Source organism: Lissotriton helveticus, chromosome 10, assembly GCF_964261635.1.
Source record: "Lissotriton helveticus chromosome 10, aLisHel1.1, whole genome shotgun sequence".
NCBI lineage: Eukaryota > Metazoa > Chordata > Amphibia > Caudata > Salamandridae > Lissotriton > Lissotriton helveticus.
The window spans coordinates 523,344,822-523,358,968 of record NC_136071.1 but is presented as its reverse complement, the minus strand read 5'-3'; the positions used below and the strand labels follow the sequence as shown (position 1 = coordinate 523,358,968).

Genomic DNA, 14,147 nt, shown 5'->3' with positions numbered 1-14,147 from the left:
CTGGTGGAGAGCATTGGGTGGGTGGGTGGGTGCAGGGTCAGGGACGTGGTGGAGAGCGTTGGGTAGGTGGGTGCAGGGTCAGAGGCCTGGTGGAGAGCGTTGGGTGGGTACAGGGTCAGAGGCCTAGTGGAGAGCGTTGGGTGGGTGGGTGGGTGGGTGTGGGGTCAGGGGCCTGGTGGAGAGCGTTGGGTGGGCGCCTTATGCCCTGATGCAGCCGCACTCTGCCAGCTTCTGTCTTTGCCTCACTCCTCATTGAGGGGTCGTCACTCGTGACTGCTGCATGTTGGAGAGTGTGGTGTGTTGTCTTTCTGTTTCGTGTTCCTGCTCTATTCCCTTGAGGACATCCTCCTGTGATGCCCTTGTGCGGCCTCGTCGTCCTACATATATGGTCCTGGGCGAGGGCCTCAATCCTGGCCTCATAAATCCCTCCCAGTCTCCACTGTTTCATGTAGGCACACTGCGGACCACACACAGCTTCATATATAACGCTGTATAAAGCGCCTACTGGTTATACGTCTTCAGAGGCTGTTTATGAATTTATGGTGCTGTGAAAAGCCTCTTGCGCCGTGCTCTATGTAATTTTACTATGTCATCTGATTCAATGCTCCCTAAAAGCAGCACAAGGCCCCCTACCAAGTATTTTTTTTGCAGTTTTATATAGCGCGAACTCCACCCAAAGGCATCAGAGCGCTTTACATTAGCACCAGTTGCGTTACAGACGGACACATTAATTTTTAGGCACGGGGAGTCCATCATGCTTTTGAAATGGTGCCATTGTTCCAGGTGGCAGCCCCCTCCATTGGGTGGGAAGGGTGCAAGGGGGTGGCCGAGAAGGGTGCAAGGCAGAGGGGGGCGAAGGGTGCAAGGCAGAGGGGGGCGAAGGGTGCAAGGCAGAGGGGGGCGAAGGGTGCAAGGCAGAGGGGGGCGAAGGGTGCAAGGCAGAGGGGGGCGAAGGGTGCAAGGCAGAGGGGGGCGAAGGGTGCAAGGCAGAGGGGGGCGAAGGGTGCAAGGCAGAGGGGGGCGAAGGGTGCAAGGCAGAGGGGGGCGAAGGGTGCAAGGCAGAGGGGGGCGAAGGGTGCAAGGCAGAGGGGGGCGAAGGGTGCAAGGCAGAGGGGGGCGAAGGGTGCAAGGCAGAGGGGGGCGAAGGGTGCAAGGCAGAGGGGGGCGAAGGGTGCAAGGCAGAGGGGGGCGAAGGGTGCAAGGCAGAGGGGGGCGAAGGGTGCAAGGCAGAGGGGGGCGAAGGGTGCAAGGCAGAGGGGGGCGAAGGGTGCAAGGCAGAGGGGAGAAGAGTGCAAGGCAGAGGGGAGAAGAGTGCAAGGCAGAGGGGAGTAGGGTGCAAGGCAGAGGGGAGAAGGGTGCAAGGCGGAGGGGAGAAGGGTGCAAGGCGGAGGGGAGAAGGGTGCAAGGCGGAGGGGAGAAGGGTGCAAGGCGGAGGGGAGAAGGGTGCAAGGCGGAGGGGAGAAGGGTGCAAGGCGGAGGGGAGAAGGGTGCAAGGCGGAGGGGAGAAGGGTGCAAGGCGGAGGGGAGAAGGGTGCAAGGCGGAGGGGAGAAGGGTGCAAGGGGGTGGGGAGAAGGGTGCAAGGGGGTGGGGAGAAGGGTGCAAGGGGGTGGGGAGAAGGGTGCAAGGGGGTGGGGAGAAGGGTGCAAGGGGGTGGGGAGAAGGGTGCAAGGCGGTGGGGAGAAGGGTGCAAGGCGGTGGGGAGAAGGGTGCAAGGCGGTGGGGAGAAGGGTGCAAGGCGGTGGGGAGAAGGGTGCAAGGCGGTGGGGAGAAGGGTGCAAGGCGGTGGGGAGAAGGGTGCAAGGCGGTGGGGAGAAGGGTGCAAGGCGGTGGGGAGAAGGGTGCAAGGCGGTGGGGAGAAGGGTGCAAGGCGGTGGGGAGAAGGGTGCAAGGCGGTGGGGAGAAGGGTGCAAGGCGGTGGGGAGAAGGGTGCAAGGCGGTGGGGAGAAGGGTGCAAGGCGGTGGGGAGAAGGGTGCAAGGCGGTGGGGAGAAGGGTGCAAGGCGGTGGGGAGAAGGGTGCAAGGCGGTGGGGAGAAGGGTGCAAGGCGGTGGGGAGAAGGGTGCAAGGCGGTGGGGAGAAGGGTGCAAGGCGGTGGGGAGAAGGGTGCAAGGCGGTGGGGAGAAGGGTGCAAGGCGGTGGGGAGAAGGGTGCAAGGCGGTGGGGAGAAGGGCGCAAGGCAGAGGGGAGAAGGGCGCAAGGCAGAGGGGAGAAGGGCGCAAGGCAGAGGGGAGAAGGGCGCAAGGCAGAGGGGAGAAGGGCGCAAGGCAGAGGGGAGAAGGGCGCAAGGCAGAGGGGAGAAGGGTGCAAGGCAGAGGGGAGAAGGGTGCAAGGCAGAGGGGAGAAGGGTGCAAGGCAGAGGGGAGAATGGTGCAAGTCAGAAGGGAGAATGGTGCAAGTCAGAGGGGAGAAGGGTGCAAGGCAGAGGGGAGAAAGGTGCAAGGCAGAGGGGAGAAGGGTGCAAGGCAGAGGGGAGAAGGGTGCAAGGCAGAGGGGAGAAGGGTGCAAGGCAGAGGGGAGAAGGGTGCAAGGCAGAGGGGAGAAGGGTGCAAGGCAGAGGGGAGAAGGGTGCAAGGCAGAGGGGAGAAGGGTGCAAGGCAGAGGGGAGAAGGGTGCAAGGCGAGAAGGGTGCAAGGCAGAGGGGAGAAGGGTGCAAGGCAGAGGGGAGAAGGGTGCCAAGCAGAGGGGAGAATGGTGCAAGGAAGAAGGGAGAATGGTGCAAGGCAGAGGGGCGAATGGTGCAAGGTAGAAAAGGGTGCAAGGCGGAGGTGGAGTAGGATACAAGGGGGAGGGGAGAAGGGTGCAAGGGGGAGGGGGAGAAGGGTGCAAGGGGGAGGGGGAGAAGGGTGCAAGGGGGAGGGGGAGAAGGGTGCAAGGGGGAGGGGGAGAAGGGTGCCAGTGGGAGGGGAGAAGGGTGCGAGGGGGAGAAGGGTGCAAGGGGGAGGGGGAGAAGGGTGCAAGGGGGAGGGGGAGAAGGGTGCAAGGGGGAGGGGGAGAAGAGTGCAAGGGGGAGGGGGAGAAGGGTGCAAAGGGGGAGGGGGAGAAGGGTGCAAAGGGGGAGGGGGAGAAGGGTGCAGAGGGGGAGTAAGGTGTAAGGCAGAGGGGAGAAGAGTGCAAGGGGGATGGTGATGAAGTTAAAAATGTCCCCCCCCTCCCGGAAACATTTCTGCGGACGCCCATGATCAGAGCCCACCCCACGTAAACTTCTTGTAACGCCACAGAGCTCCTTGAGCCTTTCTCTAGCCTGGTTACTTTTAGTGGGAGTGCTTTATACTACTCTATGTTGGTATATGCATTGAGATGTACTTTATAAGATCTTTGTGATTGCAAATAAAGTTTTAGGATAGTGATGGCTACTCTCTGAATCCTTCATCACATCTAGGCTTGATTCTTCAGGTAGACCAGTGGTTTCCAAAGGGTGCACCGCGACACCCCGGTGTGCGGGTAAAAAATGGTGGGGAGCCACGGCCAACTGCCAATTAGGTCAAGGGAGCCACGGGTCAAACAAGTTTGGGAACCACTTGTTAAATCCATCGTTATTTCGCTCACCACGCCACCCCAGTTCAGACATGGCCATATGCAAATCAGTCTTGACCCTGTGCCTCATGGGAACAGTCCAGCCCGAACTGCCAAGCCATGTTTTCCCTGGACCGGAATCAAGCATCATACGACCGGTTTCTGGCTATCACCCGTCATCAGCCAGGATAGCTAGACTCCAGTGGCGTAGTGAGCACGGGACCCACGTCTGGGCATACTCTTCCCACATAGGGAAAACAGCAAAACACACAAGATTTCCAAGCAATTATTCACCATTGAAAGGCGTGTTGATTATATTTACCTGTACCTCTGGCTTGAAACCAGACACCTGTTGCCAGGCATGACATCTTAGCGCTGTTCCGGTCATCATTTGTCTACTTGCAGTGTCAGCTGCATCTAGTGCCAATTTCAAGAAAGTATTTGAAATGTTCGCACCCTCTTCTGCCAGGGAAGTTGCCCTCTTGCGATATTGTTCTGGTAGGTGCTTCATCAGCTCCGCCATCTAATCCCAGTGTTGGTATGCATATTTGTTTAGCAGAGCGTTTGAGCCGGCTATTCACCCATGAGTAGCTCTGAAATTTTCTCCCCACCATATCCATCTTTTTACTTTGTTTATCCGGTGCTGGTCGGGATGTTGTTGGCATGTTTGCCCTTTTCCTGGCTGTAGCAGCAATGGTAGAGTCACCTAGGACTGTTCCTCTTATATGAAGAGGGTTTTTGGTGAGTATTTGTACTTTTTCTCCGCCCTCTGTGTTACTGTCCTGCAAGTTACAGGTTCCTTAAAGGCTTCTCTTACTTGATCCAGAATGCTCAGTAGCACTGGTGGGAACTATTCCCTAGTTTGAGAAAACAGCAACGTCTGTAGGAGAAGGCATGATTGTATTCTCTCTTCCTCTAGTTGCACCCCATAGTCCACACACTGCAATATCACCCGGAGTTGAAGGCCTCGGTGATGTGTGTCAATCCCCTGCCCAGGGGAATCAGTTTGGATTTCTTGCCACTGAGTCTCCATATACTCTGACCCTTCCATCCCCTGAAACCTATCCATGCCTATTGTATCATCTTCGAAGAAGATTCCTGTTTTCCTCCTCCTCTTGTGGCTCTGGTGTCATAGGGGGTTTTATTCTTCGGCGTCTTTCTCAATGGAGTCTATTGTCTTGAAAAGTCTTTGAAGGGATTCGAAATTCCATTTCTTCTGCAAAATCGCAGTCATTTCAACCTCAAGATGCCTTTTATTCCTTTCGATTTTTGGAGATTGGTTTGCAGCTTAAATTTTCTCTTTGACATTAAGTCTTCTTTCGCTTGTCTTAAGTCTTCTATCACTCATGCCTTTTTTTCAGCACCTCACAGCCTCAATCGTCTTTTGATGCAGATACTTCTACACTTCGATCATTTTTCGACTGCATCATCTTTTCGGGTGTTCGGCCTCCTGCGGTGTCCTTGCTGTGGGACTGGAGGGCTTCTTTCAGTCTCTGCTTGCCTTCGGTTGGTAAGATTTTCAATGCCGAGGCAGCCTTCTGAGAATTAGAGTCTGATGTTCAAGACTCTCCCTCTCTATGCTGCTTTGATGTTATTTAGGGTCATTTCTATTTGTGCTTGCACTGGTCCTTCTCGACGTGGAGGATTCTTATTTCGCAGTCTAAGACTTCTCCTTTTGAGATGTTATCCTAGTCATCGCTCAACAAACCCAGGTCTCTTGGCACTAGTCTCCTTCTGCCCCCGTTTGTCCCTTGCATTTAGAGTCTTCGACTTGAAGTCCGTGTAGGCCTTCGCAGTCGTCACTCTTGAGCTCGAGCAGAATACAAAGGTTACACACCTAATGGCTGTCTTTCTGGGCGAATTGATGGTGGCACTTCGGACAGATATGGAATGGTGTCTTCTCCATATCATGCGGGATAGGAGCCCCCCTGTCCGGATAATCTCTGATTCGCCCTCGACGTTTAAGTTTGAAAAATTGTTATTCAGTATCTCTTTTCTGTGGTTTTCCTTGGTGTTTCCTCTACAGAACATTGTCCACTCTTCTTTTCGTAGATTGGAGAGCCTTAAAATAAGCTTCAAGAAAAAAAAAAAGAATCTGAATATGGAGCCAACGCATGGAAGCTTCCGGGGAGGGCGTTTGACATCAGGAGAGGCTGGAATAAACACCAAATGGTGGGATAGTGGATGCCCAACAACAAAAAAGAAGAACCACTAGTACACTGGAGAATTCCAGACCCAACCATTTAATGGCAGAATAATGTACAGTATGTGAAACCAGAAAACATTCACGCTGAAAAACTAGATTACGCAGTATTTGACATATACAGATGAAATCATAGTGGCGCATACAATACTTAAACCGGGAAAACAATGAATGCACATAAGTTTACTTAGTATATGGTTACTAATGTGTGTGTTCGCTTTACTCCAAACACTTCGAACACAATATGACTGAAGTAGCAACCTTTAAGTATTTGGTAGCCAATTATTTGCAAATGGATTACATGCTTGGCCCATGCAGCCACTTCCAAATCACTGTACAAACATAGGATTGAAAGGGTGCCAGAAGAGACAATGGATGGTAGCAGGCAGCTCACAGCACATAAGGAGATACCCAAGTAAGATTGATGAATGTGGTAAGGCTGTGGTCGAGATTTGCTCCCCAAGTAGGGTAGGTAGATTGAAGGCATGTTGAAATAAGAAATAATCATTAACAGAGCTATTTGGTCTGCCTTTCATAGAGAATTCTTTTTTCACCAAGCGTTACAAGTGTACAAAGGTACATTGCAGACGAAGTGCAAGCTTCTCTTGCCCATAAACATATCAGTTCCAAAACTGGATTACTTCAAAATTAGTAAACAATGCACAAAGGCTCCTGGGAAAACAAAATTAATGTTGGGCTGCAGACAGAGAAGCAATAACCAGTCCTTGCCTAGGTTAGTGCTCCTACATCTTGAGGTCACATCTTGTGTCCTTTTCTGAAACCCTCTTCCTAAGTGTTATGAACAGTTTGAAGGGTTCACCGAGGGTATTGTACCAACTGCATGAAGGTGCATGTGAGGTATTGTGTTCAGTTCTCAGGGACTCACCTCAAATAGTGATACTATTCCAAACCATCTTTGTGTCGAAACTGAGAGGACAATTTTAATATGTTGTTTTAAGATTTGGAGAACATATATTAACTGTGTTCAGTTCTACAGGCCAAGTATGGGGTAATGTGTTCAGCTACTGATGTCACCTCTGAAATGTTGTATTTAGTTCTGGGGCCACCTCTGGCGAGTTTAGAGAGAATGTTGAAGACACCTGGCTTACTGTGTCCAGTTCTGGATACCAAATCTAGATGGGTTTTTAAGAATCTAGTAGATACAACTTTTAACAGAAAATTTGTAGAGCCTTACACCGCCACTATTGCGAACTCACAGGACTATATGGTTCGGATACCTTCACAGCGGGACTTGAGGATTCTAATACAGACCAGAGAATCTTTTCTCTTTGAATAGGATCACGAGTTGTGTTGGTGCGGTTACTATTTTGATTAAAAATTGACTGGAGGCATGTCATAATAGATGATGTTGTTTGGTCAGACTAGTTCAAGAACTTTACCAATTCAGTACATGCCACCTGAAGGAATGGGTTGTGCATCTCCTGGCTCAGGTATGTTCGTCAAATAACAATGTCTTGGTAGTGTCTATGGTATACCTTCAAATCAGATTAACATGAGGTGTTGGTTTACTGTATTATTTCCTATGGAGAGGTATCATTTTATTAAATGTAGACTGCAACTTTGACTTCGGTGTGATCCAACTATATGGTCCTATGAATTGTGCAGAATGTGTGTGCATTGTTCAGTCAAATGTGCTTGGAAGTTAGCTTTTGTTTTTAAACAGATGTTGGTACTGATGTGACATTGGTGATACTAGTCTATATTCAGTATTTGAGCCCTGTTGTGTGTCCTGCATGTTCTGTCTAATGAGTTCAGCTGGATGCTGTCACCTAACAGAATATATTGTTAAAACACAACCACTTCTATGTACCAGCCACATTCGCATAACTCTGCACTCGCAAGCAAAGCTTCAAGAAGTGTGCACAGTTGTGTATGTTATTTTTATCACAAGTGCTGATGTAGATTTGCTGTCACTCAATTGCATGAAATGTGATATGTGGTGGATACGTGAGCGCACTGCTGTCAAATGTATTGTGCTGAGAGTTTATTTTTGTTATGGAATGATTTTGTGAACACAGCGATGCCCGCGTAATCTATGCAGTGTTGAATGAGTACTAGATTTTTGTATAAGGTTTCATTTTGAATGCAGGGCTTAGATACTCTGCCCAGCCTTCGTCTGCATCTCAATCCGTGGTACTGTGCTAAATTGTACAGAGTTCATCTTGATTGTAGTACTCCATCCTGGCGACACTGACTATAGCAGCGAGTTTAGGACAAACATACAAAATAGGAGCAGTGGAAATGAAAAACAGTATTCTGCTGAAAGAAACAAAATTGCTTGTTTTCCAACGGTCTGTGCTCACAAGCAAATCATTTTCAAATACCTTATTTCTACTACTCATGAGAAAAGGGCTTGCAACAATTGATAATCTAGAAACACCTATCCCTAAATTTACTGAATTGAAATGTTAGGCTGTGGGCCTGAAGTCTAACAATAAAATTGCAATAATCATAAAGGGAGCGATCAAGCTAGGGAATGCATTTGATGAGAACAGAAACATAAAAAGGTCAGTAAATACAATTGATTGTCGAATCCTCAGTCTGAATCTGTAAACATTAAAATGCACGGATACGAGGGTGGGTGATTTGGAAGGAGTGGTGAATGAGTGGGTCGAACCGAATGAGGGGTTTCATAGGTTAGATATGTAGGATACTTTGTGAGATTGGTGGAGGGGGAGAAGTTTATTGTTAGGAAGATGCCGGGGGGGGGGGTGCGTGGGAAAGTGGGGTGACTGGTAGGATTTTTGCGGTGTGGGGGGAGAATGGGAGTACAGGGAGTGGGGGTGAATTTGAGTGTAGGGTGTGGTGATGAGCACAAGGGTAGGGGACATCAGTCCAGGGTACTGTGGCAGTGAGTGGGTTGGCTATGGGACTAACATGGCAAAGTTGAGTAGGGTAGGGTTGGTTTAAGCAGTGCATTGGCAGGAATGTAAGGCAAGTGGTGCGCTATCACAAACCATGAAGGAGTGTGTAGATATGACTAACAGGCTACCTATTCAAAAATAAATTACAGAGTATGCATAAAGAAAAGGCCAGAGTGCAATCCTTAGTTGCAATTTCCGAATCCTGCTAGATAGCTGGTGAGGGGAAACAATAAAAAGAACAGGGGAGCAAATAAGTCAGGAAAGGAAAGAAGGGTCTGCAGATGCAGGGACCCTATGCTTAGAATACCTCCAAAGGCAGTTTAGATTTATTTAGAAGAGGTGCCCACTAGGATCTGTACGTGTGAGGAATTGGCCCTAGGTAAACTGAATACAGGCTTAGCTGGTAGAACTTATCAAAACTCGGCTCCATACGACTAAAGGGCTCACAAATCAGCACAGTCAACCCTGAGCCATATGTCCGGTGAGAGAAGGATAAAAGCACAAGAGACTGTGTGTCAGTGCCAACGACCATCTGAGTCAGGTACAAGAGCAGAGTAGGGTTCTTGAAGACACTGTCTAAGGGATACACTACAGTTCCCACTTTTAAATAATGTGATATTAACAATCTAAAGTTTATATGCCAATTGAGCGGGCTCTTTGAAAATGCAGGCCTGGGTTGGCATAACTGAAGGAAGAGGACAACAAAACACATTTGGATCTTAGAAGGCAGAAAATCTGTATCAAACCCTACATCAACTATTTTGTACATGTAAATGTCAATGTGCAGTTAATGCAGAAGCCCAATACCTGTGCTACTGAAAAACACATGCACTGTATGTTTCATGCAATCTAATGAACTATAAATTTCACAAAGAACATACTACAGGTCTGAACTACTTCATGCCATTCACAAGAAAAAGGGGAAGTATTTCTTCGTACGCGCTTATAATTCCTCTCCCGTTTCATCACATCCCACCTAATTGCTCACCAGTTATAGCATGAAATGCAAAGCATCAGCCACTCGGATAAGACTTATTTTTACCACTCTACAATACGTCCCTTAAGCTTATCAGTAATATAATCAGCACTATCTCCCATTTTTAACAGGCCACTAATTAGCAACAGTATTGCCTAATTGTGCTCAGCACAACCTCATATGCACTGTAAACATACTTCAGTTTAGGGAATCTCAGTTTATTCTCTCAGACAGAACGCATTTTTATTAAGGCACTTTAATTTCTGTAAACTCATGAATAGGTTTACCTTTCTGAATCATTTAATCTTTCCTGATTTAGAAACTAGATACAAGAGGTTTAATAAGGCTATATACAAACAAATGATACAGATACTGAAAGGTTTTAATTTGTGTTGTAAATTAGTTACTGCAATCTCTCATCAACCCAGACTTCACCCATCTACAGCCAGGTAACACATATTCCTTACAATCATCAGGATAGATTCAAGACATACGAGTACATGAGCAAGTGAAAAATATTAATGATCAAGGATAGCCTTCTCTTGGACCATAGTAATCATAACGAAGCTGGAAACGAAACACAAGGTACATGAACACTTCAAAGGACAAGGTCCTAAAAACCAGTTCTCAATGTGGTTCCCTCTTTGACTATCAATTCTTAAAATATAATGCTCTCTGATGCAGGCAATAGTAAAGCAACCCATCGTGCATGCAGATCACTTTGGCAAAACAGACAGAACAGAAAAGTAACCCTTCTGAGCCCATGCTGTAACTGATTCTCTTGGATACTTGCACTCACCTCAAATACCGTCAAACTGTACATCATGACATAGTCATTCCGGGTGCTGGACAGGAAATAAAAACAGAACCTCCAGGCACCAATTTGTTGGGCGAAGTTATTCAGCAGCTCCTCTGCAGAAAAATAAAACACACCAATGAAAAAACAAAACAAATAGAAGAACAAGATTTGATTATTACACATGCTAGGTGGGAAGAGATGCTCAACCTGAAATACCTCACACTGTCCATTTAAGCAGAAAATCTAACAGGGGCTACCACGGGCTACGAGAAACCATACTCGGGGCAACTGTACTTTATTTTGGGAGTCCATGTACATCGCCTGATACAGATGATGAACATGCTATCAAACACTTTAGAAGAGCGGTTTAATACATATAAAGATTACAACAGTACGGACTCAACCTACCTCTGCCCAGCAACTCCTGGCGAGGAGGAACTGTTGTTATGGAGCTCAGTTTGAAATGAATGTTTGGGGATTAAGTACAGGTTGGGTGTAAGGGCAATTGCCAGACTGAGGAGGGCTGATGGCGTGGATTAAGTAACGGACTGACATGGCCTTAGAACTGCTATGCCCAACGCATGCACTAATCTTCTACAGGCATTATAAAGACCTTGCTGCAAAAACTTACCAATCTCCCGTTTCCGTTCATTGGAAGTGCCGTTGTGGAAAAACTCTGTCATGAGGCTCTCCAAGGCCCGAAGGGATGCCTCCTCTGAAGCCTGGAAAACAAGAGGGCAACACATGATTTCATTTGTATACAAACATTTAGCAATCTAACACGAAGTACTTCAGTATTAACATTTTCTCATCATGTCATGCATGGTACATTCCATTTTCTCTTATTAAATTCGGCACTTAAAAGATCCCTCTTCCCCTCCGCCTTTTCTCCCTCCAGGAGGTTGGAGAGTCTCTCACTGCCTGTTCCAGATCAATGTAATGAGGACCAAGAATGTTGGCTTGTCTCTGCCTGCACACAACTGCTCCACGTGCCAGGAGACCAAGTAAGCAAAGGCAAACCTATTAACACAAAAACACCAGAACAGAAAGCACCGGGTTTGCATATAGTAAGAAGTGTTTTGTGCAATAAATGAATTTCTGGCCACAGTCAATTCACTGTAGCCAAAGCGGTACTATCTGCCTCGCATAAGACCAGCCGGGAGGGTTCCGAGCCCCATCCTCGGATGCCTCAGGCCAAACCTATGTTCCCAGAAAAAGAACAGAGAGTGCCACATTGACAGCGCCCTTGTTGCACAATGAGATCCTCTTGAGGCACAGCGCAAACCTTTACACAGGAAGCATACATTAAACAGTGAAGCAAAGTAACGGAACTGCAGAAAGTCCATCCCAAGTGCCCTTTCCATTCATTGTTCAGAGTCCCTCTTGCCCCTTATCTTCGGTCCTAACTTTGACATTCGATGAGAAATTAACCTATACTGACCACTAACCTTGCCCTTACCCAGACCAAAAAAGATTTTGCTTCAGAGCACCAGTATTCTGCAGGCAGGAGCTTTCTTGTATCATAACCTTATGAAACAGGCTACAGTGTATATCCTGCTAATATTTATAATCATATGTTCATCCTTCCTCCCTACATCACATGCATCCTTACCCTCGCATCCCAATCTCCCCCTACCCCCAGCTCACTGTCCTGATATTGCCCACTACTCTCACTATTCAATCAGCTCTAACTTCCAGCTCCTAGCAACACTATCACCCAAATCCCCCACTACCCGCAAGTCCATGCCCTGTACTGTATCCGTCTCACTGTGCAAGCCACTGTTAAGCAATAGGAAAACACTTGATGGACAAACACCAATTAACGTTCATCCCAGTTGGGGTCGAAAAACAACCTGTATTGAGATAAGTGCAGGGGTCCTGCCTGCTTGGGTAGCATGACTATTCAAGGGCGGGGAGGGGGGAGGAGTGAGTGGCGCTTGAGGGTGTGGTGGTGGGTAGGGGTTGGCAGGAGTACACCACATAACAATGGATCCATCATACGGTGCAACGCTGACTGGAACCCTCCTTACTCGGAAGGGGCAGAGGACTTGATTAAAAAATGCAGTGCCAGGTCAGAAGCTGTGTAAAGAAATCACTGGTTAGATGCGATCTTTCGTTAGACAGTCAAAACTGGATCCATCAAGCTTTTACAAAGCCAATAGCCCTACTCCGTTGGGACACATTTGCTTTGCCAATTACATTTAGCAATGCTGTACAACATAACCGACGCTACGCATTATTGTGAAGTAAAACAAAAACGTGCAGTAGCCACGTCACTGTTATTAAATTGAACACTTATTCGCACGCCTACCAAATGATAAATGCTTTTTTTTCTTTATTTTGCGACCAAAATGTATTAGTAAAAAAACGGCACGGGAAGCAACAAGAGAAGGTAGCGATAACCACATGGCCAAGCAAGCAATCAAGAGCCAGTGGCCGCGATGCACATAGGCGAGAAAGCAGCTTTTGGGAGAGAAGCACATGAGGGCAAGTGAAAGAGACTGGGGGGGGGAGAAGCACATGGGGACAGAGAGCAACAGCTGTGAAGGAGAAGAATATTACACGAGGGAGAGGTGGCAAAACACATGCACTCACTTGGAGTGCTTATAACAAAAGATACAAGCATTTGCAATGCAGTAGGACTCGCATTTGTCAGAGTTAGAGCTATCGGCACTGTAAATGACAATGTCTTTTATCTATGTGTTATGGTTTGGAGTGTAGTGGATGTATGAACAGAGACACTGCTGCAGCGCTGTTTATAGGATTTGAATGAGGAATTACTATTGAGACCAGAGAAGCAGCTGCAGCACAGTCTAGATGAATTAAAATTAGGAATTACCGATGAGACCAGAGAAGCAGCTGCAGCACTGTGTAGAGGACTTGGAATGAGAAATTACCACCAGGACCATAGATGCGGTGGTAACACTGTGTAGAGGAATTAAAATGAGGAATTACCAACTGGACCAAAGATGCGGTGGTAGCACTGTGTAGAGGATTTAGAATGAGGAATTACCGATGCGACAAGAGAAGCAGCTGCAGCATTGTCTAGAGGACTAAGAATGAGGAATTGCCACTGGGACCCGAGAAGCAGCTAGAAGCACTGTCTAGAGGACTTAGAATGAGGAATCACCACTGGGATCCGAGAAGCAGCTAGCAGCACTGGTTGGAGGACTAGGAATGAGGTATTATTACTGGAAACAGAGAAATAGCTGCAGCACTGCGTAGAGGACTAAGATAAAGGAATTACAACTGGAAACAGAGACACAACTGTCACATTTGTGACCAGATAAAGACAAGATCCGAGCGAGTGAAGCATAATTAATCATAAAAATTAAACACTGGGTGACAGGGAGGGAGCTAGCGAGTAAAGTCAAATTTCCAACATTCTAACTTTGTGACTGCTCAACTTGACCTTCAATGATACAGACTCTGTAGATCATAAGTGAAAACGAAGGTGTGTGAAGGGGAGAACATGCGGATGGCACCAACATCCAGTGATTCTGGACTAATTACTTAATCTTCACTTTCGTACCAAATGCAGCTCAAATTACGAAATGTGGTTTAAACAAGGCAAAGAGCATGTTCAAGTATGTTTTTTTCTATGGTGGGTTCAGCAAAATACTGTCTCAAATTAAGCAGTACTATAGAGATGGTAACAGAATATTAGAGGCAAATGCCATTGGGGAAAAGGTCTAGTGTAAGAAGGCAAGATGGCGGCTTTAAATTTGGGGAACCAAGTTCAAGTTTTGGCGTGGCACCAACATCCTGTGA

The 14,147-nt window shown here is 47.6% G+C and overlaps 1 protein-coding gene across 1 annotated transcript in view; it reads right to left on the bottom strand.

Moving 5' to 3' along the window:
• Window positions 1–14,147, bottom strand: part of XPO6 (exportin 6) — a 654,194-nt gene that overhangs the window by 526,609 nt on the left and 113,438 nt on the right. The window contains exons 2-3 of the mRNA XM_078663046.1: window positions 11,008–11,098; window positions 10,377–10,489 (exon numbers count right to left, since the gene is read on the bottom strand). Of these exons, the coding sequence (XP_078519172.1) occupies window positions 10,377–10,489; window positions 11,008–11,098 (204 nt within the window). The remainder of the gene's footprint in view (window positions 1–10,376; window positions 10,490–11,007; window positions 11,099–14,147) is intronic.